This window comes from Rhinichthys klamathensis, unplaced genomic scaffold (genome assembly GCF_029890125.1).
Source record: "Rhinichthys klamathensis goyatoka isolate OS25496 unplaced genomic scaffold, OSU_Roscu_1.1 h1tg000432l_1, whole genome shotgun sequence".
Taxonomy (NCBI): domain Eukaryota; kingdom Metazoa; phylum Chordata; class Actinopteri; order Cypriniformes; family Leuciscidae; genus Rhinichthys; species Rhinichthys klamathensis.
The window spans coordinates 431049-448159 of record NW_026606928.1 but is presented as its reverse complement, the minus strand read 5'-3'; the positions used below and the strand labels follow the sequence as shown (position 1 = coordinate 448159).

Here is a 17111-nt window from a genome sequence, read left to right as displayed (position 1 = left end):
GGGTTTTAGGTAACACTTTATTTTACGGTGTCCTTGTTACATATGTTACATGTACTTACTCTAGTAATTACAGTAAATTATGCATAATTACATGCAACCCTCAACCTAATCCTACCCTATTCCTATAGTAAGTACATGTAGTATTACTCTGTACTTAAATATATAATTACACTGTAACAAGGACACCTTAAAATAAAGTGTAACCGGGTTTTATTTAGTCATAATAAACAAAAAATCTAATAGAATTTTTTATCCGATTAATCGAAAAATAATCGTCCGATTAATCGATTATCAAAATAATCGTTAGTTGCAGCCCTAAAACATAATCATAATAGATGACGCCACGGGTTTTTATTTAAAAGAAAGAACGTAGCCTACGCAATTTATATTCACAATACTTACTATAATATAATTTATATTATTTTATTGCATTTGTATTAGTTGTTTGAAGAGTAAAAAAAAAAATCGGTCGGTCTTAATGCAAGTTTACAACCGGCAAGTCGGTCGGACTAAAAGGGGAAAAAAATAAATAATTGGGTCGGTCCTAATTTGACAGGGTCGGTCGGGTTACGGCAAACAAGAATATTTTTAAGGATGGCCTAATGGACAATTCCGCTTCCAACCTGTAGGGCGACCGCAGAGGAAAAGTTCCTTGGTGTTGCTTTAAGAAAGTGCATGTAAATGTACTCATTGTTTGTCTGGAGTTGCTGTGCTGCAGGTGACTAACAACGAACTCTTGCTTGAATATACTCGTGTACTATATGTTCATTTCTTGCTCCTTACTGCGCCATTAAAACAATTTTCTGTAAAATTCTGTATAAAAAGATGAGATAGATGTACTGCATCTAAACTAAATCCTTTAAAAAGAGACACAGGCAGAATGTCAAAACATAAATAAGCATATCACTGATATATTGCCAAAATATAGGAGTCTGTTATTAGATCTCCAATGTTATACAGTGATTGGAGGAGAATGTGAGAAAATCCAGCCTTTCCACAAGCCTGTACTGCCAACAGAATCAACTGCTGCCTCTTCACGCTATATCCTGATAGCTAGCATACTCACTTGTGTGGACTTTTACAACCCCTTGCCAACAAATCAAAAAGCATATTTGTATTCATAAATCAGTTCTGTTTGTATTTTATAACTGAGACCAGTTGCAGGACTGAATCTACAGAAGAGGAGAAAGCAAGGTGCATACTAGTCACAATCGCTGCGGAAAAGGGAGTGCATAAACATCATCTTGCCCCAGCTGAGCGCATTTCTTCCCGGTGTGATTTATTTGTTTGCACCGCGGCTGTTCAGGAACACAAGAAGTTTATCAACATCCAGTAAACGTCAAGACCAACATAGCTCGCCTTGGAGTAGGAAAGTGGTTTGTTAAATAAAGGGGCCATGAACTTTGAAATCAAATTTTCCTTGAGCTTTTTACATATAAGGGGTAATTGTATTATAATAATATCTGAAAACTTCCTTGTTGGTACAAAAACCACTTTTATTGTTACCAAGCCCAGAGAACGACTCGTCCTGGAATGTGCCTCTTTATGATGTAATAAGGTAGTAAAAGACCACCTTTGCAGAAGAAAATCAACGCCTTCATCGTCGCAACTTTGGCCCCGCCCACTGGCGTGTTGAGATGACGAGAGGAGAGCTATACAGGATGGACCACAAATAACATTAACTTCCAAAAGATCCTAATACTAGGAATGTGATTATTTTATTTATTTTCAACAATGTGAATGTCTCAGTTGAGCATTATGTATTTTTATGCTGTACATTTCACTGTGGATTCTTTGGTAAAACAGTCGCAATTTTGGCACAGGCTTTGTAAACAGACTTTTACGATATAGACTCGACATGCCACAACATGTAAGTAAGTAGCCTAACTGTTCATTCTAATGCCTGATCTGTGATCAGTGATTTCTGATATGTAATGATTCATGTACAGTCAGATGATCTTTGTCTATGTGCCAGTAAATCAAACCAGTGAGTGACTTGACGGTCTAATGTTAACGGGCTTCACATTGTTTCTCTTAGTAAGATGAAAATAATCTGTTATTTAAACTGCGATTAAATTCGATATAGAACGCAATCAAAGAACACTCCCTTTGCAATCGCTGGAGCTGTCAATCAAACAGTGCGTGTTTATCAGTGACTGAGTTCTGGACTCGCATCAAAACTCCCGTGATAATCAACGAACATCTTATTTACATTGTGTTTGCTCTGTTAGTTTTGAATGATGAAAGCATTCGTTAGTGTGCAGAAATCGAGTTGCAATGACAAGATCATCACATTGCAATGCTCATCACTGCAACCTTTCATGCCACAATATAAATATAATGTCATAGATCAACACGTCAACACTTTCAACACTTAAATCACATAAATCAACACTTTACTCAATTAGTTAACCTTGAGAGCTATAATAGTAAAAGCGTGCTAAAAGTTTTCGAGAGGGTTCCACTTGTAATACTTATTTCATATGCAAAGATATCAGCCAATCACAGGAGTGGGCATTTACACTGAAGTCTCACAGAGCATTCAAATCAGAGGATAAAATCAGGATAGTAAAAATGCTTTTTATTTCTAATTTATGATAATTTTTTATATAAAAATCATTGTAACATTATAAATGCACTACAGGAAAAATGATAAAACAATGCAGTTCATGACCCCTTTAATGCTGAGCAAAGATCCTTAAATCATCTTCTTAGTGTTCTCCCAGAAGCAAAGGCCTTGAGCCTATAGAATGAAGCACTTCCTCTCTTACCGGTAGATCAAAATGTGGCATTCACGCAGCTCGTGGAGAAGAGGTGTATTATGTTATTTAGAGTTATTGTGTTCTTCAAAATGTCTGTGCTTGAAAAAGCCCAAGCACTGCTTTAAATTGTGATCAGTTTACGTCCTGATAAGTAACACAGCTTTTTATGTTCAATATGTCCGTGACAGACACTGCAACCCACCTTCGCACGTTTCATGCATAATTAAAGAGTGAAATAGCGATGTTAAATAAGTATGGTATTGAAAACAATTTAAAATGGTCAAACCCTTCAGAGTGGACAAATAAACTCAACTGGCTCTGATTCTATGCATCATCTCTCATATTGCATCAAGAGACAGATGAGCATCTCTGATCCGCACACCTGCTATGCGATGCTTTCACTCTCCCACTGTGAAATGTGGAAAATGGGTGTTCAGCAATTTCAAATTATGATTAAAGATAATAAGTGAATGAATGATTTGAAATGTAAATGTGATGCATTAAGACATCAGCATCTCCAAAGAAATGAACATTTCTAATCCAAACTAATTCACCTAAATATAATCAAAAGTGAAGACTGAGAGAGCACACCAACCAAATACACATTCAAATCAGAAAAAGGTGATCGCATTTAAATCCATCCGACTAAATGTTTTTGCTCCTAGACGATTCATCCCAAGTAAAGAAAGAAAACATGCAAGCAATGAGAGTCAGACCACATCAGTGAATCTGACTTATCTCTCATGATGACCAACCCGCAGTATACGTATCCTTGTCATGTTTTGGTTTGAGGTAGGGTTGTGGGTTAGTCCCGTCTCACAATGGTGGTAGAACATCCAGGACAAGTTGTGCAACACCCATTTTCAGCACATTTACTGGAAGTGCCCTGCTTTGTTTTCTGCCTGATAAGATGCCATGTTGTCATTTTTTAGATAAGAGTTTAAACCACAGGTGGGTCATCTTGAGCAGGTACATCAAATTTGCAGCACACTAACCAAATCAATATGCCAAATTACTGGAATTAATGTGTTAACTTTCCCCATAAAAATCACAATAAAAATCACAAAATGCAGCTCATAGTTCAACTTTGATAAACTAAAGTATGAAAAAATATATTAAAATACAGGTTATATTTTTTCTTAAATTATAAATGATGATGATGGAAAGCAAGACCCTCCTCTTATTTCCCCTTAATCTGCTTGTACTAAAATCAACGAACTGAAAAATATGATAAATGTCAAGGCACATTCATCATGACGGCGTAATACTGCTTGTCTGAAGCAATGCGATTGTGTGAAGCATTCACACGAAGTTTCATCCATTTGCAGGATGCCAGGGGAATATTGCCTGTTTTGACAGCAGAGTAAACATGGCAATTCTTTATCACAGAGCTCGGCGAAGCACCGACAAAAAAAAACGATTTATTCCCAAAATAATTCCTTCTACAGTTATACTTTTTATACATTGTTTCTACATTCTTGCGATATAAGTTCATCACAGTCTGTATTTGACAACAAAAATATGATTGATGAGTTCGTCAGACAGCATGTCACTCGCGCATCCAAACTTATCCTCCATTCGGTTTGGTCCCACACCTGCAGTTTCAATCTAAACTGAGAGGCATAATGAAAGTATAGCGAATGAATGAAAGGGGTGCTTACCCGTACCGTTGCGTTTGCGAGTCTCTCCGTGGTCCTCCGAGCCCAACATTAGTACCGTACTTCTCGCTCCCCGGTGTTCCCGAGCTGAGCTGAACCAATACTGAGCACCTCGCGGCTCGCGCAGCTCAACGGTCTCACCCGTGCGTCACAAACAAACGGCTCTCCAGGAAAGCGCGTGTCATTCACACTAACGGCGGCGCGCGTGAAAGCTTCCTCAGGGGAACTTTCAGACTTCTCTCCTTTCTTAAATACTATCACACAATATTGTAGCTACAGTGTAGTGGTGTGTGGTGGTGGTCTTTTGAAATGAGGCATAACTCCCCTTTCTCCGTTTTTGTCCAGTTTAATTTGTCCAGCCAAATCCGCTTGATGTTTCTGGATTAAAGACTTTTATAATTATACAACAAGCTAAAATTATATGAAGGTACTTTATAAGAAAACCTAATATCGAAATCTCAAGTTTTAAACAAGTGTTCGACCTTTACTCACTTACCCTTTTGGACCAATAATGCTGCCTTAATTTCCTCGCTTAACGTTATGTGGTCGAGGATGGGATGGGGTCTCCCCCCGCCCAAATTTATTCACTGCCCTCAAAGTAAAAAAAAAAAATACTTAATTTTGTATTACCGATTTGACGGATCATTAATTTGCAACCTCCAATGCAGAAACTGGTCGTCAGCACGTGAAGGTTTACTTCTCGCAGGTAATATGGGCTAACTGATAACCAAAAGGAAGTATATCAAGTTCATTTCAATTCAGGTTTGACTAAAAACGGTCATATCCAAGTGGGTGAGTTTTACACAGACAGACTGTCCATTTTAACTTAGCCTACCTGTTGTTGGGCACATGGGAGGGTAGTCAACTAATCGATGTAGTGGAGGCGCTCACCGTGATTCGTCGCGCTTAGACACATTAGTAATTTTGAAGAAGGCGGTCAGTTTTTTTTATTAAAGCTACAATATGTTTGTTTTTTTGCGCCGCTAGGGGTCGCTAACCTCTTACAATAACAAAGGCGTAGGTTGATGACGCATAAGCGGAATTACATGAAACTTGCCGTCATCCTGATGGATGATCTAATGTTTATGGATGAGTGATTACATTGATGTTTTTTAACATGACTACTCACACAGGTCAGTTATTAGACGATTGAAACTTGTGAGGTAATGCAGCGCTGTTTCACTTGGTCTACTACACTATCACACTAAACAGCATTTGAGTGTGTTGAAAGTTATGTTTGTTGGCTGTATGAGACTATAGTAAGCTAGATCAACATTAGAATAACATAGGCTACTGATCATATTCTAACATCTCATCATGTTGAGATATATAACATTGATTAGTTTTATGTACATGTGCTCACCTGTCTAATAAAGTACAAGAGCGGTGTCTCTGTCAAGTCCAAGTTTGTCACGGACGTGGAGCTCTCGGCATCTCGAAAACACCACGCTGATATTGATCCTCGTTTTAGTTCTCCTTTTGTCCCAAAGTCTGCTTGCCAAGATCCATAATGTTTGAAAGAAACAACAACAGCATGAGCGTGCCGCTAGACGTAATGCAGTTGTGCACGTCTGTCGCAATGGTTACTATGGCAGTACGAGCGGAAACCAGGGATAACGCGGATATTACGTCATTGACAGGCGACAAGTGAACATGGACGAGCCATTATTTAAAATTGGAATTTCTCTGAAATTAAAAATCTTTGGGAACTTTTGGGACATTGTAAGTACATAACAGCAGGAAATATATCACACTGTGCAAGTGATCTTTGGATATTTTATTACAAAAATCGTACATATTGTAGCTTTAATTATATTTTTAATGGCTAAGCTGTTTATCCACAAATGTAGAATCTTTTTTTAAAAATCTCTCCTGTTTGTAGTCTATAAGAATTATTTGGTTTAATATCCAATGTTCAATATCCAATGTTCAATGGATATGAAAGTCCTATCAAAAATGATAAAAACATTATTTATCATTTGTTAATATCTTTGTGATATTATTTATTATATTATATAGTCTGTGCAGATATTTATTTTTATTTTATTTTTATAGCCTCTTCCCTTTTTTAAAATTACTTCCTGTTAGAATGTTGAGAAAGCTGATTGGAATTTAAACTGATTTGGTTTTCTTAATAAAAAAAGGCATTAGTCAGGATAGATGCCATATTGAATTTTACACAGATAAAAATAAGGTGGTGAGGTATAGACTTACAGTCTTTACAATGGCATGCATTGTATAAAAATAATGTAATAATTTTACTAACTTTAACTGTAACTCACAAAATGATTTTTTTGTCTGTTGATAGTGTTTTGGGAAGATGTTTTGTCATTTGAAATTGTGGCATGTTTTTAAACAACATACAATCCATTGTACTTCTATCCCTCACAGCCTTGTTTTCAATCTGGTCAAAAATGAAACATAGTGCTACCCTGACAATGTAACATGTATTTCAATGTATGTTTAGCTTCATTGTGTTTTGGTTCTGTTTTTCCTGTTCCTGTTTGCCTGTGTTCCGTGTCATTGTAAGATGACCTAAGGTGCGTTCCGATTGAAAGGGTCCCTATGCAGTATTCACTGCTCCCTTCACCCTGAGCATATCCATTGAAGTGGACTTTGCTTACAATAATCATTTATTTAAAAAAGCCCTGCATCGTCATCAAAGAAAGGCAACGACGGGTTTGCGCAGATTATAATATAACGTATTTTTTACTTTACTTTCAAATTTAAAATAATACACATATACAAAATACTCAAATTAATTTACTATTTCTGCTAAAATAATACACAAATTTAAAGGTATGAGGGCGATTTCGGATTCAGCCATAGTGTGTGTGCCAGTTTGTTTCCCTTTAGTTACTGTTTACGTTCACCTGTTGTTTATTTAGTTACCTCATTTACCTCTCCTTGTGTATTTAAGCCCTTAGTTCTCCTCAGTGTTTTGACTTACGTCAAGGGTGTAACTTTGGTTTGAGAAGTGGGGGGGGGGGACACAAAATGGGGGACATTTTTTTACGATTTGAATCCCATTTCCTGCATTTACATACATTTAGGGACTATGGTGATGCAAAATCCAGGAAATAATTAAGTTGATTATAATGATAAATTCTGCCAAAAATAAAAGTAGGCTACTAAACTATGTATAACCAAAAAATTTCTTACTTTTTTATTGTTTAATAGGGGCCGATTGCCAAGACTTGAGAGAATCATTTTATAAAGTCAAAATTTTTCATCATTAAAGGCACAATATGTAAGACTTTTGTAATAAAATATCCAAAAATCACTTGCACAGTGTGATATATTTCCTGCAGTTGTGTACTTAAAATATCCCAAAAGTCTCCAAAGATTTTTTATTTCAGAGAAATTCACATTTTAAATAATTGGCCGTCCAGGAAAAAAATGTCGCCTGTCAATGACGCAATATCCGCGCTATCCTCGGTTTCCGTTCATACTGCCATAGCCATGACATAACCATGGCGACAGACGTGGACAACTGCGTAGTGCGTAACGTTTAGCGGCACCAGAGCCCGTCATTCTCTGGCGGCACGCAGTTCTTGTTTCGTTCAAACGTAGACCATCCATGGCAAGCAGACTTTGGGACAAACAAGGAGAACTAAAATGAGGATCAATATCAGCGTGGCGTTTTTGAGATGACGAGAGCTCCACGTCCGCGACTAACTTGGACTCGACAGAGCTTCACGAGTCACGACCTGACAGCTTTATTAGACAGGTGAGCAAATGTACATAAAACAAATCAATGTTATATAACGTTAGCTCAACATGATGAAATGTTAGAATATGGTCAGTATGTTATTCTAATGTTGATCTAGCTTACTGCTAGTTTCGTATAGCAAACAAACTAACACGTAGTATAACATTATAACTTTCAACACACATTTAAATGCCGTTTATTGTGATAGTGTAACGTTAGACCAAGTGAAGCAGCGCTGCGTTACCTCACAAGTTTAATTCGTCTAATAAACTGACCTGTGTGAGTAATCCAGTATCATTGATATTAATATAGCTACTGATGTCTTGATGAAAAGGATTTTCCACCCCAAATTTGAAACATTTATTAGGCTTCAAAAATATCAACAACTTTTAATTTAAGTGAACTTTAAACAATCCTCACATAAACCCATAATAAATGTCATATTTACCTGTGCGCTTCCTGTCTAACAGGTACGAAATATACAGAAATTGAATAAGGTTATCAAATAGTCTGCACTGCATAAATTATAAATTATATATAGAATAATCCTTATTAAAGCTACAAACGTTCTTTAGACAAAATCAGTGAGTAATTTGCTCTATTCCCCTTTGTTCTTTGGTCAACTTTACTGACAGAGAGAATTGGCTGCTGTCCCTTTAAGATCTGTCGCTGATGACAGGATCTTTCGCATTCAATTTTCTCATTTACTCTTGACGTTCATTTAAGATTTTATTTTACTCATTTATGACTGTTCTTGTGAGGATACAATTGACAAAACGGACATTTTGGCATAAATGTGTGTGTTATTATTCAAGCGCGAAAGAGAACTGGATTCTGGAGCGCTGTCTGTGAACAGTTCTCTTTGACGCTTCAATAAGCGCGATACCTGTTTATTAGAACTTTCAGTGAGCTATGAGTTTAGAGTGTGGACTATGGTGTGTGGACGCGACGTACCTGGACGCGGACGCGCGCATCGGCACAGACTATCTCCTGCTCCTCCGTGGCGAGGACGGCGTGTGGTTAAAAAAATCATAACAAACGAACTTGAAATTGGGGGGTGTAATGCTTTTGCTTTTAATATGATGAGGTATTCAAGGAAACTCTAGGTGCACGCCGAAGTCATTTTATCATGAGGATTTATTAACTCAGATCATACATGCAAACATGAGTGCTAACTCTTTAATTGCAAGATGCATACTGGACTGTTCAAAGCTATATTGCATCATTTTACTGACATGGCCAATAAGAACACAGGATACTCTGTCTATGCATATGATTGGTTCTTAGCAGAATGTAAGAATACTACATCCCCCTTCTTTTGAAATAAAACGATATAAGGAAAAGTATTGCATATCACATTAACTAAAAAGAACATTCAGCTTTCAAAAAGTCACATGCACGAACTAAAGCACCAATAGATTATTCTACTGAAGAATTAGCATACTCTATATGTGTTCACATATTAATGTATTGTCACATATAGAAAACACAACTGTTTGAACAATTTTTTTTTTACCTTAAGGGCAGCGATCCGCCTGCACCCTTTTACAATTACAGACCCAGAATGACTCTGGGCTTTATCTGGCGTCCATATCTGGTTCTGTAAGGAATGGGCAGATCACCAGTATGGTCAGGTGTGTGTATAATACCATTGTGTGGTGCACTGTTAATGGGTGTTTCACACAGCTCCGCACCATCATGCCCTGAGGATATGTCCGAACTGTCCTGGGGTTCCTTCGTGTCCAGGAGGTGGCGTCTGTTTCGTCGATATTCCCGTCCATCAGGAGTACGCACGTGGTATGATCTCTCAGTGTCGGCTGTTCTGACAATAACGGCTGGTTTCCAGTATCCTTGCCCCCGTACTCTAACTGCCTGTCCTTCCTTGAGCTGAGATAAGGGTCTAGCCGATCTGTCATAATAGCTTTTTTGATTCTGTTGTTTATGCAACCTTTTTGCTCTGACATCCTTCCTGCTGACAATTTTTGGCAAGAGCTGCTGATTGGTGTTTGGTAGGGTTGACCACAGACGGCGACTCATCAACAGCTGAGCTGGAGACTTGAAACCATCAACAGGGCTGTTGCGATACTCCAGGAGACTGAGGTGTGGATCACTTTTGTTAGCCTTGGCCTTCTCCAGTAACATCTTTGCAGTTTGCACAGATTTCTCTGCTAGTCCATTACTTTGCGGATAGTATGGACTTGTGGTGGTATGCTTAAATTCCCATGTTCTTGCAAACATTGCAAACTCACCCGAGCTGTACTGGGGGCCGTTGTCTGAGATGACAGCCTCTGGAATGCCATGTCGTGCAAAAGCAGCTTTTAGTTTGTCTATCACAGCAGTTGAGGTTGTGCTGCTGAGCTTGTCCAGCTCAAAATATCTGCTGTAGTAGTCTACTGTCACAAGATAATCCTCATTGCTCCAGGTGAACAAATCCGTAGCCACTACTTGCCATGGCCTATCTGGAATTTTGTGACTGATCATAGGTTCTTTGGTGTTGGAGGGGCGAAATGTGAGGCAGATTGAGCATTTCCTAACTATGTTCTCTATTTCTTTCCCCATCCCAGGCCAGAACATGATGTCATGGGCTCTCTGCTTGGTTTTCTCGATGCCTAAGTGACTGGCATGTACACGTGACAGCATGTCTGAACGAAGACTTGTGGGAACGACAATTTTTTTCACCTTTGAAGATTATTCCATGCAGGTATGAAAGCTCATCCCGGTGGTTCCAGAATTCTGACACACTCACAGGACACTTTCTCTTTTCATCAGGCCATCCTCTTTGTATCACTCCTTTCAGTGTCTGGAACTGTGGGTCCTTATCAGTTTGAGTTCTGATTTCCTCCAATTTTGAGTCACTGACAGGAAGACTGCTGTACACTGTGTGCACTTGAATATCCATACCCTCACTTAGGCTTGTATCCTGGTCAGACAGCGACTTTCTGGACAATGTGTCTGCGACAGGGATACCCTTGCCAGGTCGATGCACAATGGTGAAGTTGTACTTTTGGAGCTGAAGGATCATCCTCTGTAGCCTTGGGGGAACTGATGCCAGGGGTTTCCGCATTATTGACTCAAGGGGTTTGTGGTCACTCTCAACAATGATTTGACGGCCATAAATGTATTGATGGAAGCGCTTACAGCCGAATAGTATGGCAAAAAGCTCTTTCTCAATTTGAGCGTAATTGATTTCGCATTCAGAGAGTGACTTTGATGCGTACGCGACAGGTCTTCCATCCTGCAGCAGAACTGCCCCGAGCCCATACTTTGAAGCATCGACTTGTAACCTGATCTCCTTTAGAGGATCAAAATAGGCCAAAACTGGGCCTGGTGCACATGTGAGGAGCTCTTTTATCTTCTCGAAGGCTTTGTCATGCTGGGCATCCCAAACAAATTCACTTGACTCCTTTAGGAGCTGTCGCAGCGGTGCGTTGATTTCAGAAAGGCCAGGTGCAAATTTGGAGAGGTAATTGATCATACCTAGCACTGTCTCGAGTTCTCCTTTGTCTTTAGGTGGCTCCATGTCTCTCACAGCAGCAACTTTGGCAGGGTCGGGCTTTACTCCCTCAGCAGTGAGGAGATGCCCAAAATAGCTCACCTCTGTAGCACAGATGGTACTCTTGTCTGGATTGAGCCTGACTCCTCTCTCTCTGGAGCGCTGCAGCATACAATGGAGATGTTCATCATGTTCAGCTTTGGTCTTACCATAGATGAGGATATCATCAACAATGGCCATGACCCCATTCAAACCTTCATATGTTTCATCAATTTTTCGCTGGAACTCATCTTGGGCTGAAATCAGTCAGAAGGGAAGACGTCGGAAACGGTAACGCCCAAAAGGTGTGTTGAAAGTGGTCATCCTTGAAGATTCCTCAGTGAGCTTAATAGGCCAATAGCCTGATCTAGCATCTAGAACACTGAAATATCGGGCACCAGCTAGCCTGGACGTTATGTCTTCGAGGGTAGGTAATGGGTAGTGAGGTCGCTTAATGGCCTTGTTAAGGTCCCTTGGGTCCAGACAAACCCTTAGCTGACCTGTGCGTGGTTTTTCAGCCACAACCATAGAGTTAACCCATTCGGTAGGCTCTGTGACTTTAACGATGACATTCTGTCTTTCCATGCTCTCAAGCTCCTCTTTAAGACGGCTGCGTAGTGCGAGAGGAACACGTCTGGGTGGGTGGACTACTGGGGTTGCATGCGGATCTAAGTGTATGGTACACTCACCAGGAAATAGTCCAATTCCCTTGAAAACATCTGCAAACTCCTTCAATATTGGCACTTCCACAAAGTCAATGCATCCTTTTAGACCTATGACAGGGGGTGCATTTGTGTCGACTACATAAAAAGTCATAGTCATCTCAATGTCTTTGTGCTTGCATTTCAGGTCACATTTGCCTTTTACCGCCAGGCGTTCACCACCATAGCCAAACAAGGGGCGAGATGTCGGCTGCAGAGTGCGCTGAGTGTTGAGCTTGTCATACTCATACAGGGAAATGACGTTGGCAGATGATTCAGTGTCTAGCTTGAACTTAACTTCAAGTTGTCTTGGACCTACTTTGATATACACAAAAGCTTGCTCTGTGTCTGAACCCTGTCTGCCCTGTGTCACTGAGTCAATAAACAGCTCATCGTACTCATCAACTTGGTCTGAGTTTTCTTCGCTTATTACATGGACAGTTTTCTCACAGCTGGATCGACAGACTTTTGCAAAATGGTTTAATTTACCACATATTTTGCACACTTTTCCTTTTGCAGGGCAGTGAGATCTATCTGTGTGAGGTTTGTTTTCACAGTAGCCGCATCCTTTGTGGTGCACTGGGATAGCATTTCTTGGTTGCCAATTTTCGCTGTATTTCTTTGTGTATTTAGCGTTGCGTTGCTTTGGAACTGCGCCTTTTGATGTATGGCGGGAGATTGCGTGCACTTCATGTTCACGTGAAGCACTCATGCTGTTTGAAATCGTTTTTAGCTGTGCTTGCGCCAACTCATGAGATCTAGCGACATCTATCGCTTTTTCGAGCGTTAACTCGGAGCCCACATTCAAAAGTTTCTCTCACTTTCGGTGAATGTATCCCGAACACAATGCGATCGCGGATCATTTCGTCACTGTTTGCATAATTACAGTCCTTGACAAGCAAACGCAGGTCTGTCACAAACTGTTCAAAGGGCTCTTGGTTTCCTTGCACTTTTTCATGGAATTTATAACGTGCGAATATCACATTCGCTTTGGGCTCGACGTATGCCGCGAAGCGGTCGTAATATGACTTTAAAATCTTTGCGTCATCTGCAGACAGTGACCATGTATTAAAAATATCACGGCCCTTCTCTCCGACCCACAGGAGAAAATAACTACATTTCTCATCCTCACCCTTTGTCTTCAGTGGTCCGCTGAACATCAGCTCCGCGTGCTGTTGAAACTTGCGCCATGCATCAGGCAGGTTAGTTGCTTCCCAGTTCATCGTGGGCATTGGAACTCCAGCGATATCCATCCTTGTTCGATCCGTTTGCTCTGACACCATGTAATGCTTTTGCTTTTAATATGATGAGGTATTCAAGGAAACTCTAGGTGCACGCCGAAGTCATTTTATCATGAGGATTTATTAACTCAGATCATACATGCAAACATGAGTGCTAACTCTTTAATCGCAAGATGCATACTGCACTGTTCAAAGCTATATTGCATCATTTTACTGACATGTGACATGGCCAATAAGAACACAGGATACTCTGTCTATGCATATGATTGGTTCTTAGCAGAATGTAAGAATACTACAGGGGGGACACAAACGGCATTTTGAAAAGTGGGGGGGACATCCCCCCTGTCCCCATAGGAAATTTCGCCCGTGACTTACGTTAACGTTGCTTTTTCGGTGAGTGTTTATTAGTCCTGTTCATGTATTCTTAAGTGTCAGTTAAAGAATATATATTGAATTCTCCGTCGTAGTGGTTACTGACCAGCATATCGTCACAGACTAAGGTTTAAGGTCTGCCTGGAGATGTACTGGTCGTGGGGGCGAAACATCTATGAACGGCGGTGTCCAGCTGATAACCCTGCAGCTGTCCAAACGGCACCGTAGGAGGTGCGACAGGCTGGAAAGCCAGAGCAGGTAATGCCATCTCACCTGTACAACAAACTGAACACCCTGGGCAACCAGTAGAGTTGTCAATCTTCCTCTATAATACTATTCGAATTCCATTCCTTTTTTTATTTAATATTCAAATAATATTCGAATATTAAATGCTCAAATTCATCCTATTATTAATATTTACGACATTACTCAGGCGTATGGATCGCCAATGCCACTATAGCATGTGTTTGTTGTTACACGTTCTGTCCACTGGAGGGACATCTAACATTACAATAAACATTTTATTCGTGCTGAATATGGTTGAAGTGCTTCCAATGGTTTTCGGCTAATATCTCCGTGAAAACTCCACCGAAAATTCTAAAACTTATATCATTCTTTTCAGTTCGACTAGACGGTTCCAACGGGTTCCAATGTGCTCGCCGAATCCGTTGAGTTTTCGCCGAGATATTTGCGCTTCACGGGCCCTTTGGGGGGCGCTTTTTTACGTCGTTAAACATTTACCATTTTTGACAGTATTGTTATGATGATCAACGTGGATAACGATTCCAAATCTTTATGATGTGTTATGATGATTCCAAATCTTTATTGTTCATCAGACGAAACAAAAGCATTTCATTTTCACATGGGTGTAAGCCAAGGTGAGAAAGGCAAGATTGCATAAAAAAAAAAATATATATATATAGGCTATATATATATATATACACATTTATATACACACACATAAAAAAGCAATATTCGAATAGTAATTTCAGCATTCGAATAGCATTGATTTTTTTAATATTCGAATTATATTCGAATTTCGGAACGACGACGAGAAAATCGGAAGTGTGCGTATGGATGGGAGAAGGTGACGTCAAGCAGGGGACTGTGTATACATCAAGGGAAGATGAAGTGTATGAAGCAGGCAGACCAGCAGGCTGAGGAGAGTGGAGAGGATTAGAAGGAGGAGGAGGAGAAGAGAGAAAGAGAGAACCACTTTTTTAGAGATCCCTTCAAGTATGCCCGGCAGTTGTTGGATGAGAAGAGAAGTGGCAAGTTGAACGTCAGTAAGGAGGAGCTGGAGCAATACATCAAGAGCCAGTACAGTGATGACAAACGAACATCACAGCTTGGTTCGCCAGGGTATGTACCACGGCCAGCCCCCCCAACTTTACCGTTCGACAGTTCTCCACCTAAGTTGCGAGAAGTGGAGGAGGTAATCAAGAAGGCAAGGTCAGCATCAGCCCCAGGGCCGAATGGGCTTCCCTAGAAGCTCTACAAGAACTGCCCGCAGGTAGTCAAGGCACTGTGGAAGCTTATGAAAACAGCTTGGAGGAAGCAGCAAGTCCCAGCAGAGTAGCAGCAAGCTATCTGTGTATTTATTCCCAAGGAGCAGAACTCCCAGACCATCAGCCAGTTCAGAAGCATTGTCATAGCAAGGTCTGCGAAATCGCTTCATCACATGTCAGCAGAATGGATAGCCTAGCCAACAACTACATCCGCAAGTGGCTAGGCTTGCCCCGATGCTTTTCAGACACAGGTCTCTTCGGTCGGAGCATGCTGGATCTCCCTATCAAATCCATCAGCCTAGGATATAAGCAGGAGAAGGCTCGCCTTGTGCTGGAGCTAAAGAACTCAGCAGACCCGCTCATAAGGAGTACGAATGTCCCCATCCGCACATAGGCCGCAAATGGAAGGCGCAAGCAGAGGTGGAGCGCGCCATCGCCAGTCTGCAACACCGAGAAGTGATGGGGGCTGTCCAGACCAGTCGTGCTGGGCTGGGCTGGGGAGCAGCGCAGCAATTCTGGTCCAAAGCCACCAAGAGACAGCAGAAGACCATGGTGGTGGACGAAATCACAAGACTGGAGAAGGAGCGCTTCCATCTGAAGGCAATATCCCAGGGCACGCAAGGAGCCTGGACGAGATGGGATGCTACTATCAACAGGCGTATTACCTGGGCGGATATCTGGAGGACACCTCAATCCAGGCTCAGTTTCCTGTTGAGGGTGACCTACGACACCCTTCCATGCCCTAGGAACCTCACACTGTGGTATGGTGATGAAGTGGGCTGTCATCTGTGCGGGAGCGCCAAGGCAAGTCTCTGACACACTTTGTCGGGATGCAGAGTGGCACTGACCCAGGGACGCTTCAGGTGGCGCCATAATGCAATCCTGACAAAACTGGCCGAGATCCTGGAGGGCTGCAGGGTGGCAGCAAACCATTCACCGGCAACTGAAGAGCATGCCCTGACAGGATTTGTAAAGCCTGGCGGTATACACTTATTTCCTGCTCAGAAGAAGAGCAGCATGCTCGCACCTGGTAAAGAGTGGCAGATGCTGGCAGACCTTAGTAAACAGCTGGTCTTTCCAATAGAGATCATGACTACCACTCTCCGACCAGACATAGTCATGTGGTCCACAGTGGCGAAGCGAGCCCTCCTCGTCGAGATAACCAGGAGAATATGGCAGCAGCCCACGAAAGGAAGCACCAGAAGTACGCCGAGTTAGCAGCGGAGTGCAAAGATGCTGGCTGGAAAGCAACTGTTCACCCTGTGGAGATCGGCTGTCGAGGCTTCGTGGGCAAAGCAGCAGTCCAGCTGCTACATGGAGTGGGCGTAACAGGCTCAAGGCTGAGGAAAGCCACGAGGGTGCTGGGTGAGGAAGCGGAGAAAGGGAGCTACAGGCTTTGGTTGAGGAGGAAAGAAATGGGGTGGGGATCATCACCCCAGTGAAGGCAGCTGCATTGGGTGGCAGGGAGACGTCCCCAGCATGCCACCGGCCCCCCTGGCTGGAGATGTACTGGTCGTGGGGGCGAAACATCTATGAACGGCGGTGTCCAGCTGATGACCCTGCAGCTGTCCCAACAGCACCGTAGGAGGCGCGACAGGCTGGAAAGCCAGAGCAGGCAATGTCAT

At 41.5% G+C, this 17111-nt stretch overlaps 1 protein-coding gene across 2 annotated transcripts in view; it reads right to left on the bottom strand.

Annotated features, from left to right (window-relative positions):
- The window catches only part of znf385c (zinc finger protein 385C), a 93598-nt gene extending 89091 nt beyond the window's left edge, over positions 1 to 4507 (bottom strand). The window contains exon 1 of one of the 2 annotated variants that reach the window (XM_056235881.1): positions 4424 to 4507. In XM_056235881.1, the coding sequence (XP_056091856.1) occupies positions 4424 to 4472 (49 nt within the window). In that variant the 5' untranslated portion in view covers positions 4473 to 4507. The remainder of the gene's footprint in view (positions 1 to 4423) is intronic. The other variant, XM_056235882.1, reaches the window with a different exon arrangement.
- Positions 4508 to 17111: the final 12604 nt, after the last annotated feature.